Genomic DNA, 16111 nt, shown 5'->3' with positions numbered 1-16111 from the left:
ACAAATCTCTGATACCGGCTCCCTACCTGTTGCTGTCGTACTGAACATTTTTTGTTCTGTAGCATTTCCATCCGATGCATTATACGTGTTTCTAGCCACACAGTGATATGTATATGTTGCATCTTCTTGAATCGGTGAAAGGACAACAGGACTGGTCTTGTTGCAGATCATGACACTGGGCAAGCTTGACATATGTATGTCAGACACCGATTGCCTGGTGAAGTAACAGCAGAAGTTGGACAAGTGATAATTTCCTTTTACACGTGTTAGGTGAATTGTCACCTCGGTGGCTAGTGGCCTTGCAGAATTGACAATTGGCGCAGGAGGAACTGCAGAGTCGTGATAAAACAGCAATATTTTTTTTTTAAATTTGATAGAAATGCAAAGAAGTTGAAAGTTCATCCAAACTTAACTTTCGAAATGGGATTTTAGAAACCCTTTCCATATGCCACAGGTGTAGCAAAACACTTGACCCAATTTCCACCTGGCAATATAGTGCATCATTTGTAGAGGCTGCAGAAGCTTATCAGAGATCACACGAAAAACAGGAGCGGGGTCAAATTCACATTCTGTCTAGGTGTTTTGATTCGAAAACGTTGTCACATTGAGTCTACAATATGTTTTGCTCTTAGCCAAATCTGCATGGCTGTGCTATGACCAATGATCGGAAGCGCTATTCCAGGCCGTTTGACTCAACTGATTTTAAATGGACACCACGTCAAACACACTTTTATCTACCCCCAACAACTATTGCAAAGCTGGAAATATGAGGATAAACATACGACACGAAGAAACACCAATCTATGCACAAAGATATAGATCGCTGGTATTGTAACCTGCTTGCTTGCAGGATTTCTTAGGATTATTTATTTCCACAGCAGTCAAAGAAAAGAATTACAATTCACTCCAGAAGCAAAGACAAAATCCCACAAGTAAAAGGAAACTTCGTCTCTCTCAAAATCAACATCCTCTCTCTCAGTGCGCATGCTCATAGAGTCCTGGGGCTGAAACGATCGTGATATTTCCTTTGTGGCTCAGCTGATATCATAACGATCGGCTTATTGGCTTAGCGACATATTTCCACGCACGTAACATGTAATATTGTCATGGTTACTTGAATTTATTTTTCAAATTCCAATAAAGTAATAATTATGTCATTACAGCATGCTGTCCGCAGATTGAGTAATTATGTCATTATACGTGATATGTTGATTGCAACAGGGATATTTACTATCTTTTCTAATTTGAGCTGCCACAAATAACTTCAAAGTACACAATTCAATACAGGCCGTAACGTTACGCATGCACACACAGACACACACACTACATACACACACACACACACACACACCTGCACACACACACACACATGAGCACACTCACACACACACACACACACACACACACACACACACACACACACACACACACACACACACACACACACTTCGAAAACTGCAGCAGTTACACTGATGGCAATGCAGGCTCTGCAGCAAGCTCCTCTGCGGATGCCTCAATCAGGTCCACTATTGAAAGACCAAGACGATCAACAGCCAACTACAACAGAAACTACGCACTCAACGGACAAGGGCGTAAGGAGGGACGTGAGAGCAGGGTGACGGCCGAGTCCCGTTCAATGGACCATGTCAGGCGGGATAACAGAGAGAGCGCAGAGGAAGCAGATGATGGGACGGACGGTGAAGGGAGCAATGAGTCGGAGAGCGACGATTGTAGTGATCGTGAGAGTGCCGGTGAGAATGTTAGTGTTGTGCGTAGGTTTAGTGGTAGCAAGTCTTCAGTGTACAATCATCTGTTGGCTAGTCCTGATTGTTGCAATTCGTATTCCGACTCTTCATTCACTGTATTGTGCTGTGGTCGTCATGGTTATGGACTACAGTTAAAAGTTTTGGAAGCCATCTGTCAGCGTCTGTATAAGCCTAATTTGTGTGTACAGAAGGATAGTATAATTGGGTTGAAATTGTTCAAGTAAAGTGTCATGTTTGGTGCGGCCAAGCTTGGCCTATAATGTTCTAGGTATAATGTACTGCTGTTATTTGTTATCACTTTGTCCTTCCTTCTTTCTTTCTCTTCTTTGTTCATTTTTCAGTTGCAAGTTTAGTGTTAGTACACACATTCGGTATTGCTCTCGCTTTCATTGTTAAAATTCACACTTGCAAATTTCACTGCTGTTGTTCTTGGTGTTATTTCTCTAACTTAGATTTTCTATAATAGTTCAATTTTGTTTTCAGTGTCCTTTAGTACAACGAAGATTCCTGATGAGTGTTGTACGAAAACTTGTTAGAATCCCTTTTTTTCTCTACACAATTTCTTCACATTTTCATCGTTTTATTGCACATTGTCTCCACAGTTTTACAATACATGAATACAGTGTACACCAATGTCGATCCAGCTTGTATTACTGATTGCGGTTAACAATAATAATAATAATAAAAATGAGAGCAGTACTATACAGCAGAGCACCTCCAGCACATACTGGTTATGGAGCGAGGAACGCATTGCATCACTGCGTGAAGCTCTTGCTACCTGCCATCTGCAGTACGATCCACATCCCACTGACCCTCAGCCAGTAACCTCATTCTGGAACTTCTGGAGAGACCAGATACTGAAACTAGCCGTGCACCACTGCCAAGTGACCAGAAGCAAATCCCGCAAAAATACTACGCCCACTCGTCCCTGAATGACGAAGGATCTTCTCAGCCAGATCAAAACAAAGCACGAACAGTTCCGCACCTACAAGGCGACCCAACTAGACTCAGATTGGAAACTGTACACAGCCCAGCGTAACCGAGTAACCGCTCTTTTGCGACAGGCTAAGTCTGATTTTGTCCAGCAAACAACGTCAACGGGTACAAACCTCCACCGTCTACTGAAGCGCCTGAAGAAACCGTCTAAGCAAACAATTCCCACACTATCGACAGCCAACTCCACTGCAGCCACGGCTATGGGGAAGGCAACAGCTCTCAACAAGTTCTTTATCTCCCAAAGCCAACAGTCCATCGACAAGACCACCTGTACTACACCAGACATCAACACTACCCCTGACATCAGGCATACTCTAAATACAATCGCAGCAACAGTGGAAGAGGTCAAGAAGCTTCTAAGCAGTCTAGACACTGGCAAGAGCCCAGGCTTTGACAACATCCCAACTCGGCCCCTGAAAAAAACTGCAAAGGAAATCTCCCCAGCTCTCACTAGTCTCTACAATCTGTCCTTCAGAACCGGAGAAATACCACAGGATCAGAAAGACGCAACTATTACACCCATCCCCAAGTCGGGCAACCCCTCTCATCCTACCAACTACCGACCCATCTCCCTGCTCAGTATAATATCAAAAACACAAGAAAAATAGTCCACTCTCGTCTGTACAATCACATAGCACCGCACTTACCCTCCAACCAATCCGGCTTCAGGAAACAAGACGGGACCGAACTGCAACTCGCACGGATCGTCCACCAGATATCCACAGCTAGGGATGCGGGGAAGCATGTTGTTACGTGTTTCTTCGATCTCAGTAAAGCCTTTGATCGTGTATGGCATCAAGGCTTGCTGAAAAAGCTGAGCCACTACGGTGTCGACGGCAAGGCTCACAAGTGGCTCGAAGCCTACTTGACAGGACGCAGACAGCGGGTGCAGTTTGAAGGCACAACATCCGCCTTCATACCAATACCAGCGGGAGTGCCCCAGGGCTCGGTCCTGGGACCACTTCTGTTCCTGGCGTACACCATTGACCTGCCCACTGCCTGTGAAAATGCTACAACCTCGTGTAGCCAGTTCGCGGACGACACCGCACTAATTGCCATTGCAGGCAGCTACATTGAGTGTGAGGCTGTGCTACAAAGAAGCGTCGATGCCGCAGCAGAATGGCTAGAGCACTGGCACATGCTAGTCAATAAAACGAAAACCGTCATCCTCCCGTTCTACCATGCTAACCGACCCCCAACACAACTACCCGAAATAAAACTTGGGCAAACCCAACTAGAAACAGTAACACAACATCGTCACCTCGGCATCATCTTTCAGCACGACCTAAGATGGTCAGCCCACCTTGACTTTGTGCTGAAAAAAGCCGTAAAATCTTTTAATATTCTCTTTAGGCTCAAATCAACTCTACACACTAAATCACTCTCTCTCATTAACAAAACATTTATCCTGCCTATAATTGAATATGCATGCATTGCTGTCACCCCGCTCTCAATCGCAGCCCTTGACCGTCTTGAGCGAATCCAGCGCAAGGCGGCCAGAATTCGCCTCCGTCTCCCCCTCTACACTCCTCTGAATCATTCAACACTGCTCCATCGGCTCAAATGGCCGACAATGTTCTCTCGCCGCAAAGTGAAGCTCACCCTTCTTGCCCACTCCATAAAATACCAATATGCCCCACAACACATACGCATGCTGAACAACCCCGCTCAAGTTACGGCCCAGTACAGCCTTCGACACACACGCACTTGGCACCTCCCACCCTCCAGAACCGATCGCTGTAAAGACTCCCCACTGTACAAGTCCCTAGAATACTACAATGCCCTCCCTGCTAGCATTCGTGACGTCTCCTCCCGGCCTGCTTTCAAACAAGAAACCTGCTCACTGCTAATTAACTCAATCTGCTCCTGCAGCGCTCACCCTCTCCCATACTTGTAAAATTCAAAGTGATGTAAATCACTTTCCAACTTTACAAAAGGGTATCTTGTAAGGCTGCTTTGGCTCAACGCGAGCGCATCTTGGGTTCTCTTAGACTCAAACTGTTACTTATCCTTAGACAACGTAAAGAAAAACCAATGAAAAACAGAAACGACACGAGGAGACAAGCTCCAGGAAAAAGGGCTAGAAAACCGTATGTCATACGTGAAGACCATGGGAACGTCGTAGACGTACCATGGCGCAAAAGGTAAGTAAAATACTTTAGAAGACACGATAGAAAGAAGAAAGAAGACTGTATAATCAATTGCTTGTATGCTTGTATGTACGCTTGGTGCGAACCATTAGTTTGTGACAATACTCTTATTCATGCAATCTCTAACAAGCATGCAATATCTAACAAGCATGCACTATCTGACAAGCATGCAATATTCCACACTCCCTCCAGATGAGAGCTTAGAAATTAGTGTACTACATGTACCTGACTCGTTCCTACAACAGCGTGATGCTACTAGAGTACAGAGCATGGTGCAACGTGATGCTCTCATCGAACACAGAATATTGCTGCTGCAGCTCTACAAGGAGCCGGCATTAATCAGTTGCTGTCTGGCCTTATCAGCTGACCGGGCAGCATCTCTCTTCGGGCGCATGGCGCCGGGGTGCGCACCAGATTGCTGGTCAGCGGAGGCTGTGTCCGCAACGTGGGCCTGCGATTGTTCGTCGAGAACGTCGGCGGCTGGTGCAGGTCTCGCTACCTCCACAGGGTACAGTCGCTGTACCGGGTGACGCATGGTGGATGCTCGTCCTCCGCGGGAAGAGCATTTTATCACCGCTCCTCGGACCTTGTTGTCCTTGCCTCGGATGAGGTCTTCGACTAACGCTAGTCTCCACAGGCCACGCTTCTCATTGTCGTCGTGCACGACTACTACATCACCGACGCACACTGTTGCTCCTTGGTCGTGCTGATTGCCTCGCCTGTGAGCGTTTCGGAGTTCGAGTAGATACTCACTTCTCCATCTGCACCAGAAATGCTCCAGGAGCGTGTTGAGGTGGGTGAGTCGGTGTAGAAGCTCATCTCGTTGAATTGACGCGACATCGACGTCATCAGGACACACTGTCGGAAATGACAGGACGCGCCGACCATACAATAGATGGGACGGTGTTAACGGCTCCTCGACATCTTCAGTTGACACAAATGTCAGAGGGCGACTGTTGAGGACTGCTTCAACCTCGAGCAAGAAGGTGAGGAGTTCTTCGTACGTGACGCGTGCCTGGCCGAGAATCTTCCTCAAGCAGCGTTTTACACATCGGACCATCCGTTCATAAAACCCACCCCACCATGGAGCCTTCTCCAAGTTGAACGACCATTCCATGCCGTGTGCTGTTAGATAGTCAGTGACTTCGGGCAGACCGAACAAACCCACTAGTGACTTAGCCGCTGACTTGAAGGTCTTGGCGTTGTCAGAGGTAACGTGCCGAGGGATGCCAAATCGTGCCGTAAACCGCTTGAAACAACGGAGGAACGTTTCCGCTGATAGGTCAGGCACAAGATCTAGATGGAGCGCTTGGCTGACGGCGCAGTTGAAGAGCGCGATATACACCTTCTTGGTGTCTGCTCCTTCCCTGACGAACAGTGGCCCTGCGAAGTCCACACCGACGTAACTAAAGGGGAAGTCCACCTTGGTCCTGAATTCCGGCAGGGGAGGTGAATCTTCCGGAGCGTACGGCTTCGACTCGAGACGTCGACAAACGGTGCATTGGCCGACAATCTTTCGTACGAATTGCCGACCACGAATGATCCAGTAACGGGATCGTAGCTCGGTTAGTGTCTCCTTGACACCATTGTGGCATACCGTGTCATGCGCCTGCAGGACGGCAAGACGTGTCAACGGGTGGTTCGCGTTCAGCAAAACCGGATGGGTTTGATCATGCGACAGTCCGGCGTTTTGCAGACGTCCGCCACACCGTAGCATGCCATTCTCGTCGGTGAAAATGCCGAACTCCTTATACCAACCAGGGTACTTCTTGTCCTTGGACAGATCCTGTTGAGCGTTGACCATCCACAGTGTATGTGCTCTGTGGAGATCCTTCGCAGACAGATGTGTGGTCTTGCTGCGACGCTTCAACAGCTCTGTGAACTTCAGGACGAAAGCGGTCACACGCAGCAGTTTGCTTAGTGAGCTGAATCGATTCACATCGATGACCTTCTCGATGCTACTGTGCGAGGTGCAGCCGACTGCCATGACCGTGGTAGGTGTTGCCTTCCGCTCTCTCTCGACTTCTTCACACTGCGATGCTGCGGAGCCGCTGTCGACTTCTGCTCGGGGTTGTGGCTCGTGTAGCCACTTCGGACCCGTGTACCAGATGGTACTGGTGAGCTCGCTGGGCTTCACTCCTCGCGACGGCAGGTCGGCTGGGTTCGAAGCTGTTGGGCAGTAGCTCCAGCAGGACGTCGGAACGAGACGTCGGATCTCTGTAACCCGGCTCTCCACAAACTGCTTCCATGTTTGCTCCACTCCAGCTATCCATGCCAGTGCCACTTGGGAGTCTGACCAGCAGTGAATCTGATCAATCTTCAGCTCCGCCAACGTTGAGGAGACGGATGCCATCAGGCGAGCCAATACCAGTGCTGAAAGCAACTCGAGGCGGGGAATGGTCTGTTGCTTCAGCGGCGCAACACGAGTCTTTGCCGCGACTAGCTGTACTGAAGTGCCCACCTCCGTCGTGAACACAATGTAGATGGCTGCTGCATAGGCTCTCTCGGACGCGTCACAGAAACCGTGTAGCTCGACACGTGTGATGTTGCCGTTCGCGTCTGTTGCGTAGTGCCGTGGCAATGAGACCGGTGGCATGGCCTTCAATTCCCGTGTCATCGTCTGCCACTTGCCAAGACACTCTCCCTCCAATGGGTCATCCCAGCCCATCTTCAACTGGCATAGTTGTTGGTGAAATACCTTGAGGGTGATGGTGATAGGTGCCAGGAGTCCGAGGGGGTCATACATCTTGGCTGACGCCGATAGGACTTGGCGCTTAGTCACTGGCGAGTCGACCTTGATCGTGCTGAACACTTCGTCGACGCTGAACGTAAGACGGTCAGATGTCCTGATGCCCAGGACTTTGGTGGTGGCTGCGGATGAGCCGTTCAACATAGTCTTGGCATACGAGTCGTTGTCCATGGCGACAGTAGGCAGACCGTTAGTCGACAGTGGTGTCGCTGCGGTACCATTGACGATCTCATTCAACTCAGCGGAGTTGGAGACAAACTTGCGCAAGTTGAATCCGCCTGTTGCAAGGTGATTCTTGGCACGGTTGAACGATTCCAACGCATTTGCATTGCTGTTGCCGCCACTCGCAACATCGTCCACGTACAGACTTTGCAGCAGCTTCGTAGTGAACTCGGGATCAAACTTGGCGAGATGGTGTTGTAGGGTAGCGTTCAATAAGAATGGGCTAGCAGATACACCGAAGACAACACGCGTGAATCGGTACGTCTTGAGTACCGGCTGAGCGCTTGTGGGATTGTCGACCCAGAGGAAGCGTAGGACGTCGCGGTCGGCTGTCTCAATCCCAACCATCAAGAACGCCTTTTCTATGTCTGCGGTGAAGGCTACCGCATGCGTTCGGAACCGGAGCAGTATGCTGGTGATCTGCTCGAGCAGCGGTGGTCCCGTGTGGATGCAGTCGTTCAGGGACGGATGCGTCTTCACCTTGGCTGAGGCATCGTACACCACACGAACCTTCGTAGTGGTCTTGTCCTGCCGAATGACAGGATGGTGAGGCAGATAATGTACTTCGCCCACCACGTCGTGCTCTGTAGTTGGCACCTCCTCGATGATGCCCTTCTGAAGTTGCTCTTGAATTACTGCATTGTATTCCTTCAGAATTTCTGGTGACTTCTGCAGTTTCTTGAGTGTTGACTGCAGCCGTTTCTCGGACAGACTGTAATTGTCTGGAAGCGTGCGATGATCCTCCCTCCATGGCAACCTGACCGTGTACCTCTGCCCATCGTAGCGGATGGTCTGTTGGAACAGCTGCAGAGTGTCCGGTTCATTAGGCAAGATGCCGATGGATTCAAGCTGCCAGAACTTCTGGAGTAGCTGGACCAAAGCACTGTCTGGATCTTGCACGGTAGATGGTTCGACATCGCAAGCGTGAACGGTTGAGACGTTAGTGGAGATGATGCCTGAATTACACCTGCCTGTTGGTCCGGACAGAACCCACCCGAGGCGAGTATCGAGAGCAGTTGGCCCATCATCTACACGAACGATGTCGCCCGTGACGATCTGCCAATAAACGTCAGCGCCGAGTAGAATGTCGATACTAGCTGAGCCGCCACAGTTGTCGGCAAGACTGAGATTCTGTAGAGACTCGTAAGCTGTGACTACATCTGCGGTGTGCTGATTTTGCACGGGTGCACAGACTGATGGAACGACGATGCAGTTGACACGAATCCGGTTGCCATCGACGCACTGAATGTCCAGTTCGACCACGTCCCGGAGTGTGCTTGGGCTTGGCTGTTCGCCGCCAAACGCGTTTATCACTACACGTTCTTGACCGGAGCGGCGCACGTCCAGCTGAGTCAGTACCGATGATGTAGCGTACGAGCGTTGGCTCCCACCGTCTAGCATTACTCGTACAGGCACTTTTCGATCTGGACGTTGAGGCGAGACCACCGAGGTCTGTGCAGTTTGTAGAAATACAGCTCCGCTGTCGCTGACAGTAGCTGCGGTTGTCGACGAAAACACTGGCTTCGACCATTTTCCACTTCCGCCTTGTCTAGATGGCGGAGATGTTGTCTTCGCGCCAGTCCCAGGCTGCTCTGACGACTTGGGTTCGCAAATGGACGTATGATGTCGATGCTCACATTTGCTACATCTCAGCTTGGACTTGCAGTCGCAAGCCAGGTGGTTCTTCTTCAGGCAGATGAAGCAACGACCATTCTTGCGTATCAGCTCCTTGCGGCGCTTGATGTCTGTGATGGACGAACATTGCGAGGACTCGTGTCCGCTGCCGCAAAACACACATTCTACGCTCGATGAGGTGACGGTAAAAGCTGCTGCTGTGGAGATGTCTGATTTGGCAGGCTTGCTCATCAGACGTGTGGCTGCTACGCTATGCGAGACACTCTGCATGGTCTCCTCCGCTTCCGTGCGGAAATCTGCTTCCCGTACTAACCACTGCAATAGCGAGTCGACCGACTCAACAATATTGTTATCGCAACGCCACCGGTGGTACGCCGTTAACAGATCTTGCCTCAGCTTCTGCTGGAGCTGAGTGCAGAACGTACCGTACGACAGCTCATTCTGACGGCCAGCATCAATCAAGTTAATCTTGGCGACTTGCACAAGATCTGCGAAACGCTCAAGCTGTTTGGCTGTGCCACGCTCACGGATTGGTGGCATGTCCTGGAGCGCGGACATGTGGACGGCTGTTTTGCGCTTCTCACCGCCGTACTTTTGGTCAAGTCGCTGGAGTGCTGCTGCGTAGGCCGCTGCCGAGTAACCATACGTCTCGACAGTCTTCAACGGTGGACCGGACAGATATTGCCTGAGCTGCAACAGCTTCAGCTCCGGTGACAGAGGCTGTTGATCGACGCAGACAATGAAAGACGTACGCCATGTGTCGTATAGCTTTTTGTCGCCGTCAAAGGTTGGTATCTTGATCTTTCTTAAATGGCGGTAAACGTCTGATGGTGGATTGCCTTGCGGTGCATGCGAAGGACCAGGTGTGAATCCTGGTACTGGTCCAGTCAATCCATACCCATTTGGGGTTCCGCCATAAGGGCCATAATTGGATGCTGCTTGTTGGCCTGGGTACAGTGCACTTCCATTCTGTGCAGGCGATCCACCAAAAACGGCGTTGACTGGTGGAGGTAGAGCTGGTGATGGGTACAAACCACTGACATTGTACTGCGTCTGTAGTCTCTGTACCCCAAAAGCGGCGTTGTTGGACGACACTGCTGCAGGTGGAACTGGTGACCACTGTGTCGAACCAGCTAAATTAGGCGTTGTACTACACGGCGGCGGCCACTGGCTAGCTGCCGTATCTGGCTGCGTCCATTGCGGGGTTTGACTCTGGGCCGCTTGTAATTGTGGCACTCCAAGTACGTCGAGCGGCAAGCGGCTACCGTAGGGGATCGTACTCGCAGAGGCCGGGGCCAGGTGGGAATGTGCTCCAAAAGAGGCTGATGCTGATGCTGCTGGACCACCATAAGTGGACGCTGCGTCAGTCGCGGTGCCGAAACCCTGAGCAAATTTCGTTGTGTTTACTCTCGACGACGTACCACTCGCAGTTAGTGTACGGGCTGAACTGAGGCTGTGTTGTTGTGTTGGTGTAGTTGTTGTTCCGTATTGCAGCGTTGGTGTTGCAGCTGTGATCGTGAATGTGCGATTGTCGTTTGTTCGTGTTGTGTTGGTGTGACCAGCACTCGAGACTGGTGTCCTCGTGCTCGTCGCGTTCTGCGTGATCTGTTGTTGACGTCCGACGTCGTACGGTGACGAGACTGACGACTGTCGAGGGTTGGTACCGGTGTCACTACTGCTCACAGCCAGACGCCAATCTGTACTCACGCCAACACCGGCACCTGGTTGTTGCTGCTTGCGCTGCTCTGCTCCACTGGAGCTGCTCCTGTGCAGTCCGTATTTTGTCTGTGGCTGAAATGGATTCCAAATATGCCTGAACTCTCTCTGGGTGATGGGTGTATCGCAACCCCGTGATTTCGCTTGTGTGTGCACTGTTGTATCTACTCATGCTGATATTTGCTAAAGTAGTGCTGGCCTGCGTCACTGCCTCAGTGTACGACACCTCTAATTCTGCAGTCTCCTTTGCCAAACTCTCTAAATAAGTAGGATTCTTGCAAAATATATCTGCCAGCTCTGAAACAACCTCCATCACGGAGTTCATCCTGTTCTCGAGCATTAGTAGCCCATATTTAATCTCCTCGACACTCACGGTTTCCGATACGATGGACACCAGCAACCCACGGCGGACATTAGTATATTCCGTCTTCGCCTTAGCCTTGGCGATCTTCTGCTGCGGACCAATACTATCTGCCATCTCTAGTCTTCTCTGGTTCGAATCCGGCGATCCGGCTCGAAGGACCAATTTACAAAAGGGTATCTTGTAAGGCTGGTTTGGCTCAACGCGAGCGCATCTTGGGTTCTCTTAGACTCAAACTGTTACTTATCCTTAGACAACGTAAAGAAAAACCAATGAAAAACAGAAACGACACGAGGAGACAAGCTCCAGGAAAAAGGGCTAGAAAACCGTATGTCGTACGTGAAGACCATGGGAACGTCGTAGACGTACCATGGCGCAAAAGGTAAGTAAAATACTTTAGAAGACACGATAGAAAGAAGAAAGAAGACTGTATAATCAATTGCTTGTATGCTTGTATGTACGCTTGGTGCGAACCATTAGTTTGTGACAATACTCTTATTCATGCAATCTCTAACAAGCATGCAATATCTAACAAGCATGCACTATCTGACAAGCATGCAATATTCCACACCAACTGCTTAACCCACAATCTCACCTTCTCATAAATTTATCTCTTATTGGCGATGGTGCCATCGTGAGAATAAAGAATTCAAATTCAAAAAAAGTCAACTAAACAGACTTCAAATGATACTTCTTTAACTCGAAAGGGACTCAGAACTCAAATTGATGTTCCCTAAAGACAGTATGTCTGAGAATACCAAATTATGTGTACAAGTCGATCTCTCCGATTTCCCTCAAAATTTGCACGTAGGTTCCCTTTGGGGTGTAGATCGACTGTGCAAAACACTTGAAATATTTCTGACGGGAGCCTTGAAACTGGCATACCCCTCAAAAATGGTCAAAAAATAACATCATTGAGTCTAAAAACGAGTCTCGCCACAGGGTACACGAACAAGCTAGGAACAAAATTCCTTGAAGCCAACATTGCCTTACCTTAGAAGAGTTCCTGGGACAGCACAGCTTAGCCATGCCAGCACCCCAGAAGACAAGGGCCATCAACCCCTGACGCCTCAAATGATCGTACTGAAAATAGCCAATTTACAAGCGCTGATAAAAGTACGAGCTACATCTCCAATTAGCAAGAACTATACACCGGCAGATAGTAGAACACCTCTTCTAGCACTGAGGACACGTTCCCCCATCTTCATTCTTGGGTTTTCTTGAAATAAACAATTTTGAAATTGTCCACTCCATCATGCTGAACTTCAGCCAAGCTCATACCTGCCCAGGAAAGCTCGCCCCTCCGCGACGTCTCCTTCAGCAATTTCTACTCCAAAGCTACTCCCAACACTGCAGAACAAAGTGTATCGTTGACCCCAGGCTGAAAAGGAAAATCAGCGATGATCACATGTCACTCCAAACGACAAGCTTCTCCTTGAGCTACCCCCACTTTTTGGTGCGACTGTTGATGCAAAATTGACCGAGTCCTGAGCGAAGGTTTTGAATTTTACAGCAAGAGGTACAGTGAAATCACGTGCTTCATGACGCAGGATGACGTTTTCCGGATCACGACACGAAGCAATTGATCACGATCGTGCCTGGCACGCTACTCGGAACGGACCGTGATGGCTGAGGTAAGGTCAGGGCCTGCTGGAGAGCCGGGTCAGCCGGGTCACGCGCCCGGCTGGGGAACTGCACGACCTGGCTGAACAGATAACACCGGGTCCAGTCTGACCCGGCTGAAAAATGTCTCAAACTGACAATGGATTCCTAAAATACCGGTATTTTACGATTTGCGGACCCCATCTGTTGCAAATCTTGTAACCGTACACACTACAGTCTACAAGCGACAGAAACTCGGCTAGGGTCAACTGGGGTCAACTGGTTCGAGCGCGATCTGGCCAGCGGCGAGCAGGAAGTCAGGACATTCAAAGTCAATGGGGCAGGCAGTCAAAAGCGTAACTTTGGCTATAGCTTTTGACACAGTTGCAAGTTTTCAGCCGACTGGTGATTCGGACGATGGAGCACTAATTAGAAAACAGAATTCCTTTTTTTCAAATTGTTAAATCAGAATCCAATGGAACTGCTTTGCATTCATGTCGTTTACCTTCTACGTTTGCGGACTTCGATAGTTCGTCTTGTTCTCTAAAATTTCCGATTTCCGGTAATAAATTCGCCTTTCTGTTTTCCTGCGTTTTGAGCAGGCTTTTGGTTGTTTTTCTGCCGGATGGTCAGGCTGACCCGGCTTGACCCGGCTGGCCTGCATGCGCCAGGTACACTCTGACCGGGCTGTGTTGAATGTCTAGAGCAGGCCCTGAAGGTGCGCTGCATTTCCTGCATGGTCTGCTCAGAACCCCAACAAACTGTCCTAGGAGTGTTGCAATGGCAATACGCCTTTGAAATATTCCCCCGTACAGCAAGGAGAGTTATGCATCTTTTACTCTTACCTCCTGCTATCCCGAACATGGTCCAACAGTAAAAGTCCCTTGGGTTCATGCCGATGCTCGACAAGAGCTGCTAGCGTGGTCGCTTTGTGTTGACTGGTACAAACAGTGCTTTATGCATGAACCGCATGGCAGATTTATTACGTCATTAGGAACGTGATTTTAATGGTCTTCAAGCTACATGGTCAGGGAAAGTCCCAGTTCGCAGGCCTACAACACGGCCAGCATGTTCTTAGGCTTTGTGACAACGCGACTGTGATCGCTTCTAGAGCAACGGGCGTTGAAGCCAAGTAACAACGCACTTGACCAAGCTGACTTGGATATTTCGTGAGCTGAGATTCACGAGACTTGTCATTCTTGTGTAACGAGGCACGTGATGTCACCATGCCTCTTGCAGTAAAATTCAATACCTTCGCTCAGGACTTCACTTTGGCATAAGCGATCGCACCAAAAATTGTTGGTGGCGCACTAGAAGCTTGTCATTTGGAGTGACAAGTGATCACCGCCGCTTTTCCTTTTCAGAGTCAACAATACACTTTGTTCTGCAGCTTTGGGAGTAGTGTTGGAGTAGGAAAATGCTGAGGATACTTCACGGAGGGGCGAGCTTTCTTAGGCAGGTATGAGTTTGGCCGTATTTCTGCATGATGGAGAGGAAAATTTCAAATTGTCTTTTTCAAGAAAACCCAAGAACGCTGTTGGAGATCTTCAATTATCTTATTATTGAGTTGAAGTGTCGACAATTTACGTTGTATCGAGGGAAGCCCTGCTAAGTATGAATTAGTGCTTACTTCACTTTTAGCTGCAAGTCCTGTCACAAGATAAGTCTCGTTACAAGATAACTTTTTTGATAGCCCAGAGATTATCTACTAATGAGGGAGGACCTGTACTTTGGTATTCTCAGACATACTCTCTTAATTTTGCAGCCATCACACTTTTTTGTTTTAAATCTTACCGAATAGTAGTCCGTAAACGAAGTGTTCAAGTTGCAGGCATTGCATGTAACTAGGGGTGAAACGAATTCACCGAATATTCTAGAATTGTTCGTTTGGAAAACAATTCGAGTTACCGTACTTCCTCCGCGTCATCGAAATTGTCGCAGTTTGACTTTTGACATAAAACGGGGTATTTACTCACCAGCACTCGTACCAGAGGCAAGGAATCGGACATAGGCGATAGTCATCAGCATAAGGTGACGGCAAAGTTCTATTTTCTGTTATTGGAAGCTGACATTTTTGAAGTAGACGCAATTTCTTCGCTGATGTCGCTGCGATGGTAATTTCGATTCGCCGAGATCAGTCAGGCGTTGCAGCCTGCACATTTCTCGTGCTTATGGCCATTCACTCAAGCCTCATCACTGTTTTACCTTAGCTGGGGTGAGAATGACTTCGTGGAACAAGTAGCAGCGCTTGGACAAGTTGGAGAAACATCGAGGGGTCAGCAAACTAAATGCATGCAACAGCGATAAAATAATAATTTGTCGCTCTGGCTGAGACACTCAGTACATGATTGTACCTGCAAGAGCCGTGTAGCCTCTACACAAAGTGCTAGTGATGCACGCGCAGGTGCCGTACCAGTGATGCTGAAAAAGAGGGCGCGCTGGATGATAGTACACTTACCTGCATGAACTGTGACCACACTGCTAAAATAAATGGGCATGCCACGGCTAAAAACAAGTTCATTTCAAGATCGGGGTGATTCCGCCGACGGTAATCAATCGACCTGGCAATGATCGTGTATTCTTACTAGGCTTCGTTGGTGGTGCAGAAAATCAAAGCGTCTGAGATGAGGCGCGACCAACTTTCAACCTTCCTTGAAATATTTCGGAACGATATTTTTTGCGTCCATTGACATCAGCGACGACGAAGACTTCATCTCTGCATGAAAACTCTCAGTCAAACTGTCCTGGAACGTTACTCTAGTCTTCAGACTATCATACTGTGTAATAAGTTTTGAATGGTTTAGCTTATGGAGTTGTCAGTAAAAAGTGGCAAGTCACTAGTCAAACTGTGACAATTTCGCTGACGAGGAGGAAGTACTCTCACGATTAGTGCAAATGGCGCACTATTTTTCAA

General features: G+C 48.8%; 2 protein-coding genes across 2 annotated transcripts in view; both read right to left on the bottom strand.

Moving 5' to 3' along the window:
• Positions 1–16111, bottom strand: part of LOC135827823 (receptor-type tyrosine-protein phosphatase delta-like) — a 362685-nt gene that overhangs the window by 71266 nt on the left and 275308 nt on the right. The gene's annotated exons all lie outside the window — the stretch shown is intronic.
• LOC135827826 (mucin-2-like) overlaps positions 1–16111 on the bottom strand; it is a 324797-nt gene that overhangs the window by 225715 nt on the left and 82971 nt on the right. Inside the window, exon 11 of the mRNA XM_065340254.1 lies at positions 27–329. Within this exon, the coding sequence (XP_065196326.1) occupies positions 27–329 (303 nt within the window). The remainder of the gene's footprint in view (positions 1–26; positions 330–16111) is intronic.

The sequence above is a fragment of the Sycon ciliatum genome, chromosome 12 (genome assembly GCF_964019385.1).
Source record: "Sycon ciliatum chromosome 12, ocSycCili1.1, whole genome shotgun sequence".
NCBI classification, from domain to species: domain Eukaryota; kingdom Metazoa; phylum Porifera; class Calcarea; order Leucosolenida; family Sycettidae; genus Sycon; species Sycon ciliatum.
This window is presented reverse-complemented; position numbering and strand designations above follow the sequence as displayed.